This window comes from Megascapheus bottae, chromosome 13, assembly GCF_031878675.1.
Source record: "Megascapheus bottae isolate mThoBot1 chromosome 13, mThoBot2.hap1, whole genome shotgun sequence".
Classification (NCBI taxonomy): domain Eukaryota; kingdom Metazoa; phylum Chordata; class Mammalia; order Rodentia; family Geomyidae; genus Megascapheus; species Megascapheus bottae.
In genome coordinates this window covers 34,189,529-34,211,321 of record NC_143521.1, presented here as the reverse complement: position 1 = coordinate 34,211,321, position 21,793 = coordinate 34,189,529, and the positions used below count along the sequence as shown (strand labels likewise).

Genomic DNA, 21,793 nt, shown 5'->3' with positions numbered 1-21,793 from the left:
TCAAAGAAGTTAGGCATGGTATCTTGTTCACATCACAGTTAAAGAGAACAAGGTTTTAAAACATAGGAGTACTAAGAATTAGATTATATTATCCAGGCACTCATGCCTATAATCTCAGGAGGCTGACATCTAAGGATGGAGGTTCAAAACTAGACCAGGCAGTAAAGTCCTTGAGAGTCTTCCCTCCAATTAAGTACCAAAAACTCTAGAAATGGAGCTACGGCTCATGTAGTAGAGTTCTAGCCTTGAGCAAAATAGCTCAGAGACAGTGACCAGACCCTGAGTTTAAGCCTCAGGGCCAGAACCAAAGGGGAAAAAAAAAACAAACAGAAGGAAAGAAGGGAGAGTGGGAGGGAGGAAGAAAGGAAGGGAAGGGAAGGGAAGGGAAGGAAAGGGAAGGGAAGGGAAAAGGAAGGAAAGGGAAGGGAATAAAGAAAGGATGATGCTTTTATCAATAGCATAGTTGCAACTATCATTTCTTCATCAAACCTTACTCAATTTTCAGAGAAATTTTTAATTGGAATTTTTATGTAACAGATGTATTTGGTCTTGCCCAAACTCCTAATCACTAGGAGTCAGCAAATCAAATTAGTCTTTCTATGTTCCCAGACTGGACACACTGGCTGAGAAGCTTTATTCTGTTTGCTTGCATTCTGCCACATATACTGTTTCTCCACTGCTCAACGATAAGGGGAAAAAAATGGTTTTAGATTTCTACTCTTTTGGTCCTGAAACAAGCCACAAATAATGGACAGAATTTTAGTTAGAAGGAACACATTAAGTCTTTGGCTACAGTCTCTGTGTTTTGGAAACTGAGGCATAAAAATAACTGTAGCAGAGGATTACAATAGAGGATGAGGCTAAATGAAAAGATCTCCAGGATATGGAAACAAGAGCTTTATCTTGTGTGATTGTTGTTCTTAATGTACTGTTATTTCTCTTCTCTTTTGTTGCCCTTTGGTTAATCCCATATTATTACAGTATCTGACTTTGTCACCTGGCATATTGTATGTATGTTTATTTGAAATAGGAAAGGGAAGGGGGAAAACAAGATGATTGGGAGGGAGTGGGTGGAGGGAAATGGGAACAAAAACATGAGAAGGGGTTATCAATGTGTGAGAATTAATGCACCTATGATCTGGTGAATTAACTGTAACCCCTCTTTACATTATAATAAAAAATTTCAAGTAGAAAAAAAATAATTGTAGCTTGTCAAAAATCTACTGATTATCAGCAAACCATCCTTCCAATTAAACTCCAATTTTATTTAAGATAGAAATGGTTTCAAGAGCAGCTTTAATTTTCTTTTAAGTTAAAAGTGCTTTACCCCTTGTACAAACCAAGTAGTGAGATTTTAAACCTGTGCACACTTCTCCATCACAGCCTCTTTTAATCAAATGAAAGACAAGTCTTTAATGTAAAAGTATCATCACTTCCTTAGTAATTTAAAATGCTCTATAAAATATTCTCAAAACATCACCAAAAATATTGAAAACATCTTTAAAAATACACAAAATTTAAAGAGAATAACAATGGCATATATCTGTATGCTCAGTTATTAGGGAAACTGAGGTAGTAAGTACTGCTTCGGTCCATGGCCAGCCAGGACAATATAATTAAAGACTGTGTCAAATAATAATGATGCAAATTACCATCAGCAGCAGCAGCAGCATTAAGAAGAAATAGTTTGGAGCCGGAGTTTGGCCTAGTGGTTAAAGTGCTTGCCTAGCATGCATGAAGACCAGGGTTCGATTCCTCGGTACCACATACCTAGAAAAAAGCCGGAAGTGGTGCTGAGGCTCAAGTGATAGAGCTCTAGCCTTGAGAAAGTCCAAGGACAGTGCTCAGGCCTTGAGCTCAAGCCCAGGACTGGCAAAAACAAAAAAGAAGAAATAGTTTTTCTGTACTCAAGATTATAAGTTTATTGAAATGCTATTTCCCATAATACTGTATTCAGGATAAAATCATCCTTTGTGATCCATTTTTAGGCAAAATTTGTTCAAGGCTACAAGAATATTTTTGTCACCTATACTTGACTATTTTATTCCAGTACCAGGGAGGAAATTTTTCTTTGTTTAACATTAGCATTAAATTTTTAGCATAAAAAAAAGTTACTCAAGAGTATCCTTTTTTTCCCTAATGGTTTCAAAAAGGTTATGCATCACTCCACTCTCTTTAAGAGAGTGAAAAAGTTAGAAAAGAAGACCACAAGACAGTGGCCTAAAAGGAAATGTTTTCATACAGAGACCCTGCTCTCTGCCCCACTAGCTTTCCTAGCCACTCATACATATGCATCTGCACTTGGGCATGTTCCTTATATGTGAGTAGATTTTGCTTAATATTATAGCTCTACAGACTGTAGCCATAAAGATGGACACTGCAGCTGCCTTTGTAAAACTGGTGTGAAGTTTGGGGACATGATGCTTGTGTGATACATCATCACTCTGAATGGTGAGAGGACACTGAGTATGGGAACTTTGGTCAAAGTGAGCAACAGCAGATGAATTAAGCCCCTTTGAGGTCAATGTGTACATCCGTGTCAATGGCTGAATACCACATGAATCTATCAAACCTATATTTTACAGATAATAATGTATGTCTCCTAAGTTCGGTTGCAGCTCAAATTACCTCCATGCATTTCTTACATTATCTGGACAACTGGAAGTACTGAGAGTTAAAAGCGTTTTTTTAGAGCACTATTCTCCTCACTACTACATCTTTCTTGTCTTCTCCTTTCCAAAGTTGACTGGTTGATTGATTGATTGTTGGTTGAGGGACTTGAACTTATGGCCTGGGAACTGTCCATGAGCCTCTTTGTGCTCAAGGCTAACACTCTACCACTTGAGCTATAGTGCTACTTCCAGTTTTCTGATGGTTAATTGGAGATAAGAGTCAAAAAAAAAGAGTATCAGGGACTTTGAATCTTGGTGCTCAGATCTCAACCTCCAGAGCTGGTAGGATGACCAACCAGAGTTGGTAGGCACCCAGCTCCAAGCATTCTAATATATAAATGTTAAGGCAACTTTTGATATGTAAACTTTTTGAAATAGTAACATATTTTATTACCATTATACAAATTTCTTGTTTGTTTTCACTGATTCTGTAAATCTGTAACTGTGAGTGAGTTTGTGTGTGCGTGTGTGTGTGTGTAGGCCTATTTCAGGGGCTTGAACTCAAAGCCCTGTGTTCACACTTGGCTTTTACACTCATGGCTATAAGTGAGCCATATTTCCAGTCCAGTATTTTGCTGGTTAATCGTTGCTAGTCTTTTAAACATTTCTGCTGGATTTGGCTTTGGATCTGATTCTCCAATCTCAGCTCTGTGAGTAGCTAGGATTACAAATGTGAATCAATGTTGCTTAGCTAATTCTGTAATTTATTGCATTAACAACCACTTAAATTGATTATATATATATACTGTATTTTAATTTTAGTTATTGTAAGTTTCTCTTAACAATACTTTTTGACTACATATTTGAGAGTAACTATTTATCATGCCCCTCCTTTCATATTGTGGTCTCCAATTAATCCCCTCCCCCCCACGTAGTCTTTTATGATTCTAAAGTTTCCCTTACTAGAATACCTATGGGCAACTCTTCTGCAAACATAATCATGAGTGTCACATTCTTTGCTTCAATGATTACCCTAGCCTGCCCTAGATAACTAATTAAGTCTATTCACACATATTTCCTTGTACTGGACCTAAACACAAGCTTTGCAATTCCATTTCCTTTTAATTAAGAATTCCTTTCTCAGCATGCAAATTCATAATCTTTCTTGTAAACCTGTCTGGTATTTTAGTGTGCTTTTCTATTTCTTAAGAATTTGAAGAGTTTATATAATCATGGTAACAATAATGAATTTGTTCCACTCACTACCATTCTGACCATGGTTGACTTGATTAATTCTCTTGTGACAACTTCTTTAAAAAAAATAAAAGAAAGAAAATTAAAAAAAGAAAAGCTCAAGTAATATTTTTTTTCAGTCTGGACTCATCAACCTCAGGTTTGAGAAATAACTCAGCATGTTTTGTTTCAAAAGAAAATGCCTTCTCATAAGTAATAGAGAGTAAACCGGAAACCTTTGCTCACTTTCTAAAAGTCTCCAGTGAAATGTCTTGTTTTTCCAAACCACTTCCTCAGTTCAAATTTGAAGTTGTAATTTGTATTTTTCCTTAAGATTTAACATCCTGGGGCTAGGAGTTTGGCCTAGTGGTTAAAGTGCTTGCCTAGCATGCATGAAGACCCGGGTTCGATTCCTCGGTACCACATACATAGAAAAAAGCCAGAAGTGGTGCTGGGGCTCAAGTGGTAGAGCTCTAGCCTTGAGAAAGTCCAAGGACAGTGCTCAGGCCCTGAGTTCAAGCCCAGGACTGGCAAAAAAAAAAGATTTAATATCCATAATTTTAGAAGCACCTAACTCCATTACCCTCTTAACAGGAACCTACTGAAATACCTTAAGTACCACCACAAAATGCAGTCTAAATATTGAGTTTGGGAAAGTTAATAGGGAACATGTGTAATGGTTGCTCATTCTTCAGTTCTCCCTGATCTTGTGATGAAACTCTATTCCTCTGATCCCAGATCAAATTAATTGTACATATTCCTGAAAATATCCACAAAAGCTATTAGACTTGCTAACCACCTTCACAAACAGCTGAAAATGGCATTACCTTATTTTTGACATATATTTTTAAGAACAGTATATGCATATGTGGCTCGTAAAAAAAGAAAAACAACCTTTCTTTCTGTTTTGTTTTAAATCAATTTAGTACTACCCCAACTAAATATGTCCCCTCATAAAGAAATGTTTATTTATAGAATGTCATCATATATCATCCTTGAAAACATTGCATTTATTTCTCTCAAAAGCTGCTGCCGTACAGAATGTTCATAAGGGCATTGAACAGTAGGTATAATTCAGCAGTAGAATAAAAATGTAAGGGGGTAACAAAGTTCAAAAGAATTGTACTCATTTCCTTACTTAAGTAAGTGTAACTCCTCTGTGTTTCACATTTACAAGAAAAGAAAAAGGAAAAGAACTGAAGAGTTTTCAGCTCTTGGAATGTGGCTCTGAACCTAGGCATCCTTAACATCTTTGCTAGCGCAAAAAGGAAACCTGTGTGACACTGTTTCAAAGACAATTTAGTCCCAATCTGACCTTCAATATATCAGAAAATATTCTTCAGAGATAAAACTTGTACTTCATCACACAATGTGTATAGGTATTTTTCAACTGTATTATAAAAGTGATGATGTACAGAGACAGAGGGGTTACGGTTACATAAGTCAGGTAGTGAGTACATTTCTTTTCAAACAGTGTTAATTAAGAAATATAAGAAGAAATCAATACCTAGGACACATGAAAAGCAGTGACAGTCAACACAGTATCATATGAATTAGTGGGCTTTATTCATCATAGTATTTCCAGTATTTAAAATGGTACCAGAAAACCCTGAACCCTTTCTAAGAAACACTTCAATGGCCAAACAACATAGAACTGTAGAATGCTATAGAACATGGCCAGTGCCAGATAAATGCTCCAAGTAAAGCTGATTTACTTCTCTGGATCTCAGTTGTAAATGGTTTTCAGGAAGCATGTGTGATAATATTTTGAATGATTATGAGAACACTAGTTTGAAAATGTCTGTAATTGCCATCAAAGGGTCTCTCTGCTCAGAAGAACAATTCTGCACCTGTACATCTTTGAATTCTGCAGAAAATCTGGCACGTCAGTCACATGCTTTCAATGCACGCATGTCAAGGAACAAAATGAGGGAGTCGCTTCATTCAATTTTGTTCCATGTTAACACACTACACAGTAATGAATTGTTTGCTGGCCAAGCTGTTCATTTGGCCATCTTCACTGCCAATATAGTTTTCTACAATATGCTAGGGCCATAGTTATCAACAAAACAACAACACTAAAACCAATGGATTAGTCATGCCTGTGTTCACTTATCCCACTAGATAATACGGGAGGGAAAAAAACAAACAAACAGAAGTGTTCACTGTACCTGAGCCTGAGTGCCAGAGGGGGGAAAGTCAAGCATAAAATTCTGGTCTTTAAAAGAGGCAAAAGAACTTTTCAAAACCGTTGGTAAAGACAACACTATTCTAGCACTGAAGTACCTTTCCACCAGTCACGTAATAAATGCAGTACATCTTGGTGTCACTCCTTCAATCTGTCACAAAGATGTCTTTTAAATAAATAAGAAATGACTGATGATCTTCTATGGGAACACCTATGTGAAATATCCACACTGTTTCCCTATTTCCTGAGACTCACATGCATGGGGTATCCTGTGATTTTTAGGCAGACTTAAGGGGATGCATCTGGCAGAAAGCACCAAACAGTATCTGAAATCTTCTTATGCCTTGGGCTTATCTTGAAAGTTATTCTACTGTGTGCTCTTTAGGGGCCCAGGAGTATGAGTCAGAAAGCAAAGGAGGCTCGTGCATTTGCAAGAGTACCAGCTGCAACCTCAACTGCAGGAATAAGGGAGAGAATGGCAAGTTTCACAAAGATGCTGGCCTCTGGAGTTTACCTGCTTCCATCTGACACTTGTCTACTCAGTCTTTTTCTTTCCATTCATCTTACATTCCATCTTTACCTTCTCCACCTCCTCAATTCCATACCCTGAGAACTCAGATCATTCTCAGCACCAATGCTACCTTCCATTATGACAGAATAAAGAGGTTTTACTATTTATGTACCTGATACAACTCAGGTTAAGAATGAGGGGATGCTTCCAATGTGGTATCCCTAAAGCCACACCAGTATCACTTAACTGAACTTTAGTTGTGTGAATATAACTTCTTTTTATAGAAAGAAACATTTTTGTAAATGCATGATTCCAAATGACTATGTGGCAGAAATATAACTATGAAGAAAAATAAAGATGGATCTTCCTTTGGTCATTGATTTTCTTTTCAGATTTTTTTTTTGCCAATCCCAGGGATTGAACTCAGGGCCTGAGCACTGTCCTTGGTAAAGCTCTACCACTTGAGCCAAAGCACCATTTCTGGCTTTCTCTATATATGTGGTACCAAGGAATCAAACCCAAGTTTTCATGCATAGTAGGCAAGCACTCTAATACTAGGCCAAACGTCCAGCCCCAGAGATTCTTTATGTATGCAAAATTCTGTCCATGGCATGACACTGAATGGATAAGAAACAGAAACATCAATTTCCTTTAAAATTCTATTATGGGGCTCAGCTTTATCATCTTTTATAAATCACAGATCTTCATAAATCAAATGAAATATTGGATACCATCTGTATTGTACTCATAGCAGAAGCAACAGTAGAATCTTTAATAACTATAAAAAATATGCACATAATATTGAGTCCATACACTGCTTTCCAGCACTGTATAAAGCATTACAATGTAAATTATACCTTCAGTGAACTAGTATATCACATACTCTTACCTCTGTTCTACAAATAAAGAAACTAAAGCCAAGAGAATATGGGTTCCATACTAAAAGTTATGTAGGCAACAGAAATCTAGCAGCAACAGAATACAAAATCTGGCAGAGGAACTGATCTTATCCATTGCTTCATATACTAATACGATGCCCCTATAAGGTAAAACTCCCTCTTCAGTTCTCAGAAAGATCTGATCTCTCTGTATTAATTTTTGCCAATGGAAAAGCCTGAGTTTTATTTTTATAGATTCGAGAGTAATAAAATTCACAGAAACATGTTATCAGACATCTCTGCATAGCCCAAGGATAAATATCAACTGTGAAGTTGAAAACTGACCCTTAGACCCTAAGTTGGTGATACAACCTGATGTTTTACATAGCTGTCGGCGAAAAGTTTCTTCACTGTTTCAGAGTACTGAAAAAACAACATTGCAGAGAAAAGTTCTTCCTAGGCAAGCTTCTCAAAGTAGCTGTTTGAAATGTAGTTAACCATGGTACTCAATCTAGATTTTCTAGACTGCATCTATAATTGAAATACTAAGCCTTGTCATTTCTAATAGTTGTCACTGTTGAAGTCTGTAGATGTTAGTTGTCATCAATGTATGAGGCCTGTCTACACATTCATTTTACTGGTAGCCTTATAAAATTTGTCCCCAAACAAATATTGCTCAGTTGCTTCCGTTAACAATTTAAAACTCTCATGAAAATGCAATTCCATGGATATCTTCCAATGACTTAAGTGAAGATAAAAGGAAAATTTTTTATTGGCTCCCCCTTAATCTGAATGCACATCCTTGATTTCCAAATATGGTTTTCTACCTTGCTACATATCTACCAAATGCATAAATGTATCAATAGCTTTTTGTCTGGGTTTCCAAACAATACTACCTATTGAAATGGTAATTTTCATAATGCAATATCATCTGTTTTCGGAAACAAACATAATGTTTGAGAATTTTAATTTAGGTGAGATATATGTAACATACTGGCAAAATATAAGATAATTAGAACCCATCCTCACATTTCATAGATGAGTAAATCAAGTCAAAGGTGGACCAGATAAATCACTCAAAGCATACAGTTAGCTTATGGCAAAACCACATAGTCCATACAAGTCATAAGTTTTTAATTTGTGGAATAATTGCTTTGATTCCTCAAGGAGTCAATCTAAATTATGTCTGTATTAATAGTAAAAAAAAAAAAAAGGCCAGTGTGGTAATTGTTACATTTATTTTAAGACAAAAGAAAATCCTATGATTCTTTTCACATTACCATACAAAAGCTTAAGTTAATGGAAATTAAATTTCATGCAAGCCAAGAACATTGTCTCACACATATAATTCCAGTAACCCCAGCTACTCACGAGGCTGAGATCTGAGAACTGCAATTTGAAGACCGTCTGGGAAAGAAAGTTCCTGAGACTCTTATCTACAGTTAAGTACCCCAAAGCCAGAAGTAGACCTCTAGCTCAAGTGGCATATGGCTAGCTGTGAGCAAAAAAGCTAAGGGAGGCAACCCAAGACCAAATACTGGAATATGCGGACACACGCGCACGCATGTGCAAACACACACGCACACATACACACCATCACCACCAACAACAACAACCACAATAATAACAACCACAACAACAACAAAAATTTACAAGAGCAGTTACTAAATACCAGCACTGTTCTAGATGAGTTGATGTGTCACTGAATCAAGTAAGAAAACAGGCAAGAAATCTGAACTCACAGAGCCTTCATCTGCTTTAAGCAACAAAAGTATGCAACATCACAACAGCAGTAAATAAATAATCCCAGTGAAATATAAATGCTTATGAAACGAAGAAAATGAGCTTGGTAAGAGTGACGGCTGGCAGTGGACAGGTTTGTAGTATTTAATAAGTTAGTCAGGGTAGACATCATGGAGAAAGCAGAAGAGAACAGTCAGGAAAACAAAACTTAAGAGTTTCCAAAGAGAGGAAGCCAGGGTGACTGAAGCAGGAAGTTCTGTAAGGTCAAAGAATAAGCAGGAAGACATTATAGAGCCTAGCACAAGAAATCCTCTTTGTAAAAAACTGGGCACTAAGGCAGGATTTTAGGCAGGTGAGCAATGCAAACTGATTTAAATTTTAAATTGAATCTATAATTAATCACAATAGTTTAAAATTATATAACCAATATCTTGTATCATCATCATAATATGTCTGAATCCTTACATACCACCCTCCTCTTAGAATAACAGAAAATATTAATCTCAAAAGTTTCTGACGTAACTTATATAAGGGAAGATATAGTAAGGAGTAAGAAGTTGAGTCAGGTGAAAAGAATAGATTTTTCTGGGGCCAGGAGTTTGGCTTAGTGGTACAGTGCTTGCCTAGCATGCACAAAGACCCAGGTTTAATTCTTTGGTACCAACTACATAGAAAAAAAGCCAGAAGTGGTACTGTTACTCAACTGGTAGAGCTCTAGCCTTGAGAAAGCCCAAGGACAGCAACCAGGAAAAACAAGATGAGTGAGAGGGTAGGGAGAGGAAGAAAAGTGGAAGAAAAACATGGGAAAGGGTAAAAATGTTCAAGAAGTAATGTACCCACTACCTGATGAAAGTACCTATAACCCCTCTGTACATCACCTCGACAATTAAAATCATTCTTATTTTGTAAATAACTGCGTTCAGACAAGTATTAAATGTATTATATAACTGACATAACTGCTAAGGACTTCATCTGTGTGTGTGTGTGTGCTAGTTCTGAGCTTGAACTGAGGGCCTAGGCCTGCCTCTTAACACTTTTGATGAAGGCAGACCCACTACTCTAAGAGCCACAGTCCCACTCCAGGGTTTTTGTTAACTAATTGAATGTAAGAGTCTCACAGGCTTTTCTTCTGTGGCTGGCCTCAAACTGTAATCCTGAACTCAGCCCTAAATAGCTGGAATTATAGATGTGAGCCACAGCATCCAGCCCATAACTAAAATTCTAACCTGTCTTCGGAATATATAGCTAGGTTATCTCACTGTACCATAGTACTCTTTCATGGAGTATCACCTCAAGATATCACCTCAAGATTCTTAACTAAATCTCCAGCCAACTATGAGTTAGTTCCATTCTTCAGATGATTAACTGGTTTACAGAAAAGTTAGTCAAACAATCATCATTTGTTATATAGTCACAATAGTATCTAAATCAATACTTTATTCTTTAAATCACAGATGCTTTATGAAACATTATCTTGCTTCTGTGACCTCACCTTTTTAAGGAAAGACGGGACACATAGAGATATAATACATATTACCAGAAAATACATACTAAGTCCCAAATGAAGTCTAGAACTAACAACTTCTGAAGAAAGTCAGCAGAAGAAAACAATCTAGGTGCTTCCACTCAGGAAATATCTTTTCTAAAGATTGGTGTTGAGATGATTTGTTCAACACAGAAAGAAAAGTCACAGCAGTCAGAGGGAATATTATGGACAGAGGCAAAAAAGAGCAGGTAGAGATTGGTTCTCAGGAGATGAATAGATGTGTTTGAAGTGCAAAGTGGAAGAAAACTGAATAAAGTGGGAAACAAAAAGTAGACTGTGGAAACCTTGTTAAATTAGGAAACTAAGAAAGGAGGTGGTAAGAAATTGACTTTTGGTGAGGTCCCCCTATGCAGCCCCTGCTTCCTGCAAGCTGTGGTTTATGAAATCCTCACAGCATGTTTGTGGGGTAGAAATGGAGATACTCTATGGCCACTGTCAACCAAAGGAAGAGATTGAAAGGCAGAACTACAATCCAGACCTGTTTCCCTCAAGGCTTAGGTGCCTTCTGCCGTAATTTGTGGTCACCAAAAGTATTTCACCAAGAGAAGAGAATGGTGTATCCAAAGCAGTGAAGACCAAAATTTATCAGGCCATGAGATATTAGCATATGTTTGATATCAAAAGACTGAAGGAGGAAGATAAAAGTAAGAAAAGAGCTATTAGCCAAATAACTAGGCAACAAGAATCCATAATTGACTGAACTGTAAGAAATTTCTGGCATATATTTTAGCATACATGTTGATAAATGACAAACAAAACATTTGAATTTAATGAATATAATAAAAGTAGTAAGACTGTTTAAATATAACAGATACTATAAATGAAATATCAGTAAGTCAACAGAAATACACAAGCCCTACTACACAATCCTAAAACCAAAGGGCAAATATTCTTCCTAAAAATGCAGAGGCAAAATTTCAGCCTACCTTCAATATTTGAAAATGTGCTTTGGAATACATGATTTATTTAAAAACAATGAAATCTGAGGATTAAGGGTAAAAAGATCTACTTTAGTATGGTATATATCTTAAACTCTGTTCAGAAATTAGCTCCCATTCACATTTGCTAATGTGAACATGAATTTATTCTTGCTATATGTACTAATTACTTTACTAAGGATATACTCTTTTCCTTTGTTTTTCTTTTTTCATTAGCCAGTTAATGTGATGTGTTATGTCTGTGAATATTATTCTTTCCTGAGACTTCTCTCAAAAAGCGAAGTACTACTTAGAAATTCTAATCAAAACTCATACCTATGTGGCACATTATTTAACTGGAAGTGGGTCTCCTCTGAAGCTTTCTAACCCCTGGATAATCTATCTGAATGATGCACTTTCCAAATATATACTTAAAATTGACAACTAGCTATTTTTGCTGAAAGCCATTATTTACATAAATATCAAGCATTGAATATACAACTATTTTAAGAAACACTGTAAATTTTCCAAACCTGGAAATACCCAGGATACCATATAAATCCATAAATTGAGTGTTCATGTAATTTATTTTAATTTGTAAGCATTGTTAAAGTAAACATCTAAGTTGTACGTGCAAAGCACCATTACTGCATACATAACTAAGACGTTCTTTTTGTGAACATATATATACACATAGGGAAAGAAACAAAGACAGAGAAAGAAGAAAGGGATACCTATAATGAAAGACACACACAGAGGAGGAGAGCCGGAGCGATAACAATACTTGATGAGTAACAATGTTTTGACTCAGCCTCCTTTTAGGAATTACACACCTACACTACTTGCACCTAACTCTGTAGTGTCACTTCACAGGGCTGAAGGATAATGAAATCTTAACATATTAGCCAAAACCAAATTCCTTTGCCTTCATGGAGAAAAATATATTTCCTGTTCTGACTGGAAAGTTAGTGTTTCAAGTCTGGAATCAAACAGTGGCACACCCCAGAAAATTAGACTTACAGCTGATGTGTGTCTATGATATCTTTGAAAGTTCCAAGAAGGTGAATCTGCACCTCCATTTAGGAATACCATTTCTGTGTGCAAAGAAATATCATTATAAAGTCCTAAAACTCTGTTTGATGAAATGCAATCCTGACATATTTTGTTTCCTTATATACATTATGTTTGACATAGACATATCTACTCAGTACTGGAAAACTTTCATAAACACTAAACTTGAATAGCACAGCCTTGTAGAAATAAATCAGTCTACAAACTATGCATTCAAAAAGGCTGAGCTTTTTATGACTTTTGGGCTTTTATAAAAGATAAGTTAAAAGCATTAGATGCAGAGAAATGGAATAGTAGATAAGGTTTATTCTGTACATCTTTTATCTATGATTTGAATATATAACAATGCATTCATAGTACCCTTTAACTTTAAAAGGCATTACTTTATGAACGCTTAAAAAAAAGGAAAACTATTTTTACCTCCCAGTCCTGGTCTAAGCCGATTATCGTAACCATCCAGAAGTCTGTCTAGAATTCTTGTAAAGATGGTAATGTTATTTTTAGCCTCATCTTCTTGGATGTTAGCCAGCGTCAACCTAAACAGATAATTTTACAAGCTGATATTTATATATATATATGCACATGTATGTTTTGCAAGTGAGATATGCTCTTCTTCCAATTGCTCTCTAGGCAATTTATGTTTTACATTTTCTCCTCTTTTCCCCCATTTCTTTAAATACCAGTATGTTTAAAAGGAAGACAAATGCGTTGTTTAAAATGGCTACTGAGAAGTAGACTTTCAGAAGTTTTGTGCCTAAACGGAGGTTTCTAACATTTAATTCTATATAAACCAGTTTTTTTTCTTTTTCTCTAAATCCATGATTTAGATTAGAAATGATTATCTATCGTTTCATGCCAAAATTATTAGTACAGTTATTCTGCAGTTAGAGAAGTTCAGTAATTAAAAGGATTCCTAAAACAAGTCTTCAGTCTTTTGACTAGTAATTAGAAAATCAATTGCCTGTTTGGAGGCATGAAATTTATCTTCCCCATACATATGCTTCTTTTTCTTTTATATCTTTTGCTTTTAGAAGCCTGGATTATTATCTTACTTTGGGTATACCTCCACCCAATGGCCAAGTGCAATATAGACATCAGGACAACTCTACTGGCTGAGTGCCAGGCTACTATAGCCAAGAGGCAGAGGTGGGCATTGAGCAACAGCACAGGATTGCAGAGGTGTAGATGGCTGGTCCTCCTGCTTGCTCTCAGAAGAGAGAAGGCCCCATCCAGACTAAAAGTTCTCTCTTTTTTGTGATAGAAAAGATAGGCTTAAAATTTCACCAGAAAATCTGGTTAAAGGTAATGATTTTTTTTCTCCATTATTTCTCCATCATAAAGCCAAAAACCTGATTTTATGAAGTACAGAAATCAGGTGCAGAAACAACTGAATGTATAAGACTGACTGCCCCTTTTCACTGTCATCATTTCTTTCCCCCTCAGAATGATTCAGAGTCTTAAATTACTGGCCCTAAAAAAGAATCATTTATATAATAGAATAAAATACTGGCAGGAGCATTACTAGTCAAATATAAAACAGAAAACTAGTAGAAGGGTTTAAAGCACTAAGGATTGTTCAATGATTACTACTGTGTCATAGATTATTCATGTCTTTTTAAACCAAAGTTTCAGTATAATTGCATTCTGATCAAGTTATATTGTGTAATACACCACTGTCACCAACCATTTGCATTTAAATGAACTGGCTAAAAATACAGTATCTCAAAAAACTGGCAACCAAATTCAAATGAGTACTGCTTTAAGAGCAGAATAAATATTAAAATGCTAATAACAAGATAAAGATTTCCATTGTTTATAAGTAAATCAGTAATACCCATTAGTCTCAAAAGTTTCTATATTCCTTACTTAAGCTTCCTTAAGATAGCCACAAAATTCCAAGCACAGAGTTTCATTCAAAGTAGTCTTTAATCACATTTTATATCTTCTTTCTAAGTCAATATTCAGATGCTGGACATTTTCCAATTAAATAGTGTCTTTATATGTAGATTTCTTTTCTGTTCCAGAAAATATCTTCACACTTTCACCATTATTTATACAGGTATACAATAATTAAAAAGAACTTCTTTTTCTAAAGCAAGTCATGACAGCCTTCTTACAAAGCTTAATCTGTTGTTTTGTAAAAGTTCTCATTCTTATGAAATTAGAGATGTTCACTGGTGGTAAAAAAAATTGTTTTAAAGAAATCAGAAAAGATTACAGCTAAGATGAAGTTTTTGAAAACAACAAAAATAATAAGCTCATGTTTGGAAAAGGTAGGCAAAAGAAAATTACACATTTGACATACAACCTCTTTTGAACAGTAGTCAATTAAGTAGTGAAAGACCTCTAAGTAAATAATATGGAAACTTGAGTAAGTGATCAAGCTTTTTGTTGCATTGTTTTGAATTGAGAGATTGTATACTACCTCCACCTAGAGGTTTAAGACTCACACGTCATTTGTATTTTCCATGTTGACTGAAATCACCAAGACCATTTATAAAAGAGAGAGAGAGAGAGAGAGAGAGAGAGAGAGAGAGAGAGAGAGAGAGAGAGAGAGAGAGAGAGAGAGAGAGAGAGGAAGCCTAACAAAAAATGGAGTTACAGTTCAAATCACCTAGCTAGTTGTTTTGTCTGGCTTGAAGGAAACCTGGCCTTTAAAAGAAAATAAATTCTGAAATTATTATAAATGCACATACCTAACCACTTTTAGTTCCTATCAGAATATACCATGAAAATGAGCGTCCTTTTCTTCACTAACTTTTCTTGTATAGAATTTTTTTCTATTCACTTTTGCATTTAATTGCTCAAAAACAAGAAGTACTGAACTTCTGCAATCAATGCCACTTCATAGTTTGCTCTCTTATTCCAATCTTGTCGAACAGAAATAATTTTTCAAAACATCCTGATTTTCCTATGCCACCGATTGGCATTCAAAGCACACCCCTTTTACCCTGATTTAGAAAAATAAAAAAAGTCAAACACAAGAAATGTCTCACCTGGCCGGGTCCCACACCAAGAAAACAAGAAGCAGAGACTGCATATTGTAGATGCTTCCTCTCCTCTCCATCACCCCTCTTTGCAAAGCCATTGAGGAGGGGGGAAAATAAACAAACACTTAACATCGCCTTTAGCCCCACCAAGTAACCCAAAAGAATTGCAAGGACATTTGCGCATTGGAGTGAAAGCTCTTAAACACGACTCCAGTGGACGGAGTGTATGTAGAGGGCGAGATGATTGAGGAGGAACATTTCTCTTTTATTTTATTTTATTTTTAATAGCAGGATGACCATATTCGGACTCTACTCTCCCAAGGAACTCCCTCCCCTCCCCCCGCTCCCCAAACCCCATCACCAGCGAAATTACTATCTCGTGCACCCAGGCAAGGCACAACGCCTGGGACTTCAAAGCTGACATAAACTCGGATAGGTCTGGGGGGGGGGCGAGAAGGAGACTCCACGCCACGACCACCCGGGGAAAACCACAGACAGGCAAAGCCACGGGTGACCAGCCCACTTTCCGGGTGATTCTCCTTCGCGTCACCGCGCGCCCTGATCCTCACGCCCTCCCTGGCGCTTACACGAAATGAAATGGGGGGGGGGAATCAAAGCAACGCAAAAATAAATAATTATAATAATAATAATAATTATTATTATTATTAATAATAATAGCAGCTCCCTTCCTTGCCCATCCATCCACCGCCCAGGACCCGGTCCTGGCCCCCGTGGGAGGGGGAGCTCCGAACACCAAGCTGCTGCGAAGCCAGGCATCTGGCAGCCGCCGGGGAACCGGGGACCAGAATGGCAGGAGGAGCGAGAGGCTCGCGGACCCCGGGCGGGCGAGGGTCGGGCGGGCGAGGGCCACGCCGGGCACAAAGTTGAGGACTCTCCAAGAGCCCGGCCACCACCCCGCGGCCGCCCGGCCGGCCGTGGGCACGAGCGGGACTTGGTGGTGAGTCTGGAGACGACGGGGATGGGGAGAGGCTGGAGAGGAGCGGGGACCCGAGCCGGCCGGGTCCGCGCGCTGGGGCGGGGGCCGGGGGAGGAGGCAGGCACGCCGGCCGGCCGGGGAAGGCGAGGGGAACCGATGCGTGCCGCCCTACCTGCTCGGCCAGCCCCACTCCACGCGTTCCTCCTGCTCTGCTCGCCTCCTTCTGCCTTAATCTTGATGATGAGATGGGAAACTTGAGGGGGGGGGGGGAGAGAGAGAGAGAGAGAGAGAGAGAGAGAGAGAGAGAGAGAGAGAGAGAGAGAGAGAGAGAGAGAGAGAGAGAGAGAGAGAGAGAGAGAGAGAGAGAGAGAGAGAGAGGACTGCAGCAGCTGAGAGCGCTGGGCTGGTGGTAGGAGTAGAAGCAGCGTAGTGGCAGTGATGGGCGGAGGAGGAGGAAGGGGGAGGAGGGGGAGGAGGAGGAGGACGGGGAGGAGGGGGAGCGATGGCTGGAGCTCCGGGGTTGGAGGGGGGCGGGGGGCGCGGGCGGAGGCGCGGTGCGCGCAGGCGGTGGCGGGCACGAGCCCCGCGCCTGGAGAAGGAGGAGCCAGGCTGGGGAGGAGGGCGAACGCGGTTCCCTGGGAGGCCGGGGACCCCACCCGCACCCCCAATCCACACTACCCCACCTCCCGCCTCCCCCGTCTCCCCCGGCACCTGCAGTCGGAGCTCCCCCGTGCGCCCAGAGCGCGGCTCCCCGCGCCCACGCCGCGCAGGAGGGACAGCCCACGCCCCGCCGGGGGCAGCTCCTCCCCACCCCACCCCGGTCCCGGCCCCTCGTGGTGGGAGGGGAAGAGGGGCTTCTGATGTGGGGGGGGGGGGTTCAGAGTGACTGGGAGCGGGCTGCGCCCTGCTGCTCGTGCCCCGGGACTGTGTGAGAGGTGAAGGCGCCAGGCCCCCGATGGAGGGCGAAGGGACTCATCACGCCCGAACGCAGGCATCAGCGCATTCACGCAGGACCGCTGGAAGTTTCCTTGATTTCCTCAGCCCCCCTGGGTTCACCGCGTATCCCCGGCTTCCGCCCGCCGTGGGGACCGATTTCCCGTCCGTGTCGGAGGTCTGGAGACGTCCCTGGGCGCTGGCCAGTGGAGCCCCCGGGAAGTCCATTCGCAGGTGGCGCACCTGGAGAAAACCTCCTGCCTGCTGCCAGCAATCCTTTCTTTCCCAGACCGCTTTTCCCAAGCTTCTCCCCACCAGGTGATCAGACTCAATCAACAGCTCTAAAAAGTTCGCATTAACCCCAGCAAAAATAAATAAATAAATGGAGGTGAGGGATGGGGGGGGGGACGGGACGGGGGGGGGACCCTGCTGTTTCTATTACCTACCTGCCAATACAATTCGCAGAGTGGGGAGTGGAGGGGGCAGTGCTGGAGCTGTTCTGGCTTTAGGCACCCCCCCCCTCCTTAGTCAAAAGACTTGTAATTCCAGTCTTACACTTTCAGCACTGTGTACTGCCTGGTTTTTATTTTATCTGAAGAGATAAATATCCAAACGAGCAACACAAGAGGAAACTTTTGGGGTTTGGGGGGTATTGTACAGAAGACAGAACGTTGTGCACGAGCTGCTAAGGCAAAGTAGAGCTGGTGTTTATGTTTTCCAGCACTTGTTATGAACGTTCCACGCTTCAAAAAAGAAAGCAAGAAAAATAAAAGGTAAGTATGCAGAATACTGATATTTTGCTGTCACTTTTGCATCCAAAGTTAATATGGGTCAAACACTACAATTTTAATAGTTATACACCCACCACAACAAAATATCAGAATATTTTCCTACAGGGTACTTTTTTTGGTAACAGACATTAATAATCTACAGTAAGTGTTAGCTTTGCTTTAAAGATTAGCAGAGGAAACTACAGCCTTTCCAGAGTGAGCATTTCAAGCTGTCCATTTAAGCCTATTATTCACCTCTTTCTGAATGTGTATAAGAGGCTAGAGCCTAAACAAACGTTTGTTCTCTTCTTTAGCTGGTTCTGGGGGAAAGGGGAACACCACCCAGCTTTCTCTTCCATCGTTAATATTCCTTCCCTGACTTGCTCATTGCAGTCTAATTGAAATTCCCGAAGATAAAAACATGCCACTTAAAACTTTGCAACCAGGGAATCTAAATATCTTAGACCTGGCATGAACACTCCATTTCCCTATTGCATTTTCCTATTTCATTTCTGAGGCAGTCTCGGATAGGATCGCTATCATTCCAACACAAAATTTGTTTATATTTTCAGAATACGAGTTGAGTGGTGCATGATTCCTTTCCAACCTTAATTGCTGTACTCCAACAATATTTATCTTTCTTGAGCATCATGATTTCTCTAAAACCTTCATGTATTATTCTAATTTATTTTTTTACCACTATGCTCTTTCCACTTAGTTTGAATACTGAACTATGCATTCTGATTCAAATCGCTTTTATTTCAAATTTTTTGGCAACGGGAACAAGTTCTAAAAAAAAGAGGTTTTCTCATTAGCATCCTTCTAAATTTGCAGTCTTATTGCCACATGTCCCACTTTGTGGAACTTTCTAAAGTTCAAAATGTCCTGGTTGATTTTCACTATCAGTTTATTTTCAAATGTATGCAAAAAAGTTCACAGATTTGGATATGCATTTACTGGATCTGGATTAAAAACTAGATTATTTAAATCATTATAAAGTCCTGACCTTCATTTCTTCTTCACAAAATCGAAGATTTCATTGATGTTTGTTAAGATAGCTCCAATTTACACCTCAGAGCACACGAAATGAAAGGGAATCATTGAAGTTGGTTGCAGACCTGAGCTGTGTAGCTATCTCTACACTGAAATTTCACCAAATTTCTAATGCAGCCAAATTTCTTTAGAAATTTGGAACAAAGTCCAGGTTACTGAAACATCTAACAAAGCCAGCATGATTTTTTTCTGTATGATAAAGAATAAGTTAACTATCCTGAAATTGGAAAGCCAGTGTGTAGTCGATGACTAAGCTTTTCCTACACACTGAATTTAGAGCATACCCCAAAGAATCAGTCCTGGAGAAGGTCGATTTAATTGGTTGCTAGTGAATGCATTCTCATGTAGGTTGAAGAGAGCACACCCTCTGTCTACACATTTCCCCAAGAAAATTCTACCTGGAGAGAGACTGGAAAAACTTTGGTTTTTGGCCAGTTGCTTTCTTCCTTTATAGCTTAAAATATCATAAAGCTTCAAACTTTGAAAACCAAATTTTTGAACAGATATTGGTAGAATCCAGTTTGGCCTGAATGCAGTAAGAAACTACTCTTCCTTATTCACAGTGATCCTAAACATCACACTTTCTACAAGACACTGTGTATAATATATTTATATATACATATATATATTCTAATATAATATATAATACACATTTATATATAGTATAAATGCATGCTTTATACATGCATACATGCATGCTTTTATGGACAGATAGGTATATTTTTCTATAGGTGGAAAGATATCTGAATGACACAAATGGACCTGAGAATTTTATATAGGAATTGCAGTTAATAACAAAATTCTACAAAGTTTGCTAAATGGAAAATTATTTTGATAAGCTTTGAGGAGAAATTTCACAACTATGTCAGCAAGAATAACTCACCATAAGTAAAAATTTAAATATATCAATGCATAACAAATGTCTGCACGATAAGTAATTTGTTCCATGTGTATCCATCATTCAAATTAGCAGGTAAGTTTAGGAGAAGTTAGATTCTAAAGAATAGATTGCAGTGTCTTAGAAAAACTGAATACTACATTATAAATTTCCACCTGAATGTCTTACTATTTTCAAAAATAATCTTGGATCGTAAGTGTTTTCTCATGTGTGTAGTGAATCATGAAAACAAAGAGGAAAACCAAAGGATTGAGCATTTCATTCTTACTTAGAAATTTTCAACTCAAAATTGTATCTGGATGAAATAACATTATCCTTGACAGCTGAATTTAGATGGGCAGTTATACTTGAAGGTTCTAGAAGAAAAACAGCTGGAATGTGGAATAACTAGTCATATAAACAAATGATCCCCAAACTACTCTCTTACTTTAATGTATCTAGGTCACAATCAGTTAGAGCTAAATATAGCATATATACTAGGTGGGATAAACTATAACATTGCATTATTTAATTAGAATTAATAGCTGTTAATAGCTTATAAACTAATTTTACAAGTTTGTATCCAAACCTGATGTTCAGATATCATCAATATATCCAGATGCATTGATTGTAGCCAATATTTATTCCATCCACCACATACAGAATAATTTGTACAGAATTTCTATTTCTTCCTTTTTTGTGAAATTTGAGATTTAATATGTTTTTAGTTCATTTAATTGCTTTCTAAAACATAAAGTTCCATTATTTAAACAAAGAACCCCTTCATGGAAAAATACACCCTTCATTTCATGCAAAGATAAGCTGCTACATGATCAGCAGCTTTTGCCACGTAAATAATATTTAACAATTTAAATAACAAATATAAATCTATAGTATCTTTTTTGTATATCAGTGTAGCTCTCACCCTAAATAGTGTTAACATGTATCTTAACATAGGTAGTGTTAATGTGTACATTAGCTACTATTCCTAGTTCACTGATGAGAAAGTTGAGGCATTGAAAGGTCAAGCTTGCTCAAGGCTTCACATTGAAGTCAGTAAAGTTGGAGCAATTCAGCTCCAAACTTTCAGTCCTAACTACTATACTTGTAGAGGATACTGCACCCAATAAAAATAGGCAGAAGAAAGCAATAATAAATGACAATTAAGAGAATAGACGGCACCCAAGATGGAATTTCTATTTCTTACATGTGAATAGAATGTAAGATTGGCTTCAAGGAAAGGACTATGCTAATATCATTACTTGCATCATCAAACTCTTCTATCTTGAAAGGAAAAAGGATTTACATATTGTGGAAGAACAAATATAATCAGACCATGAGCATTTCATTGTCAGTCAGCGACATGAAAGAGAAAATAGAAACCAATTATTTCTAAGAAAAATGTGAATAATGCCATGGCAAATTAATTGTGGATATCAAATGATTTTAAATGTGGATCATTTCTCCTTGTAGAGATTCTTTGTATTTGCCAGAGTGGCTGGCTCATTGATACTCAATAAATAATTGCTGAAAT

The 21,793-nt window shown here is 38.3% G+C and overlaps 1 protein-coding gene across 2 annotated transcripts in view; it reads right to left on the bottom strand.

Annotated features, from left to right (window-relative positions):
• The window catches only part of Gabra2 (gamma-aminobutyric acid type A receptor subunit alpha2), a 113,581-nt gene extending 96,696 nt beyond the window's left edge, over positions 1 to 16,885 (bottom strand). The window contains exons 1-3 of one of the 2 annotated variants that reach the window (XM_090343642.1): positions 16,799 to 16,885; positions 15,696 to 15,773; positions 13,120 to 13,235 (exon numbers count right to left, since the gene is read on the bottom strand). In XM_090343642.1, coding sequence (XP_090199768.1) covers positions 13,120 to 13,235; positions 15,696 to 15,766 — 187 coding nt within the window. In that variant the 5' untranslated portion in view covers positions 15,767 to 15,773; positions 16,799 to 16,885. Of the gene's footprint in view, positions 1 to 13,119; positions 13,236 to 15,695; positions 15,774 to 16,798 lie in introns of those variants that run through there. The other variant, XM_090343641.1, reaches the window with a different exon arrangement.
• Positions 16,886 to 21,793: the final 4,908 nt, after the last annotated feature.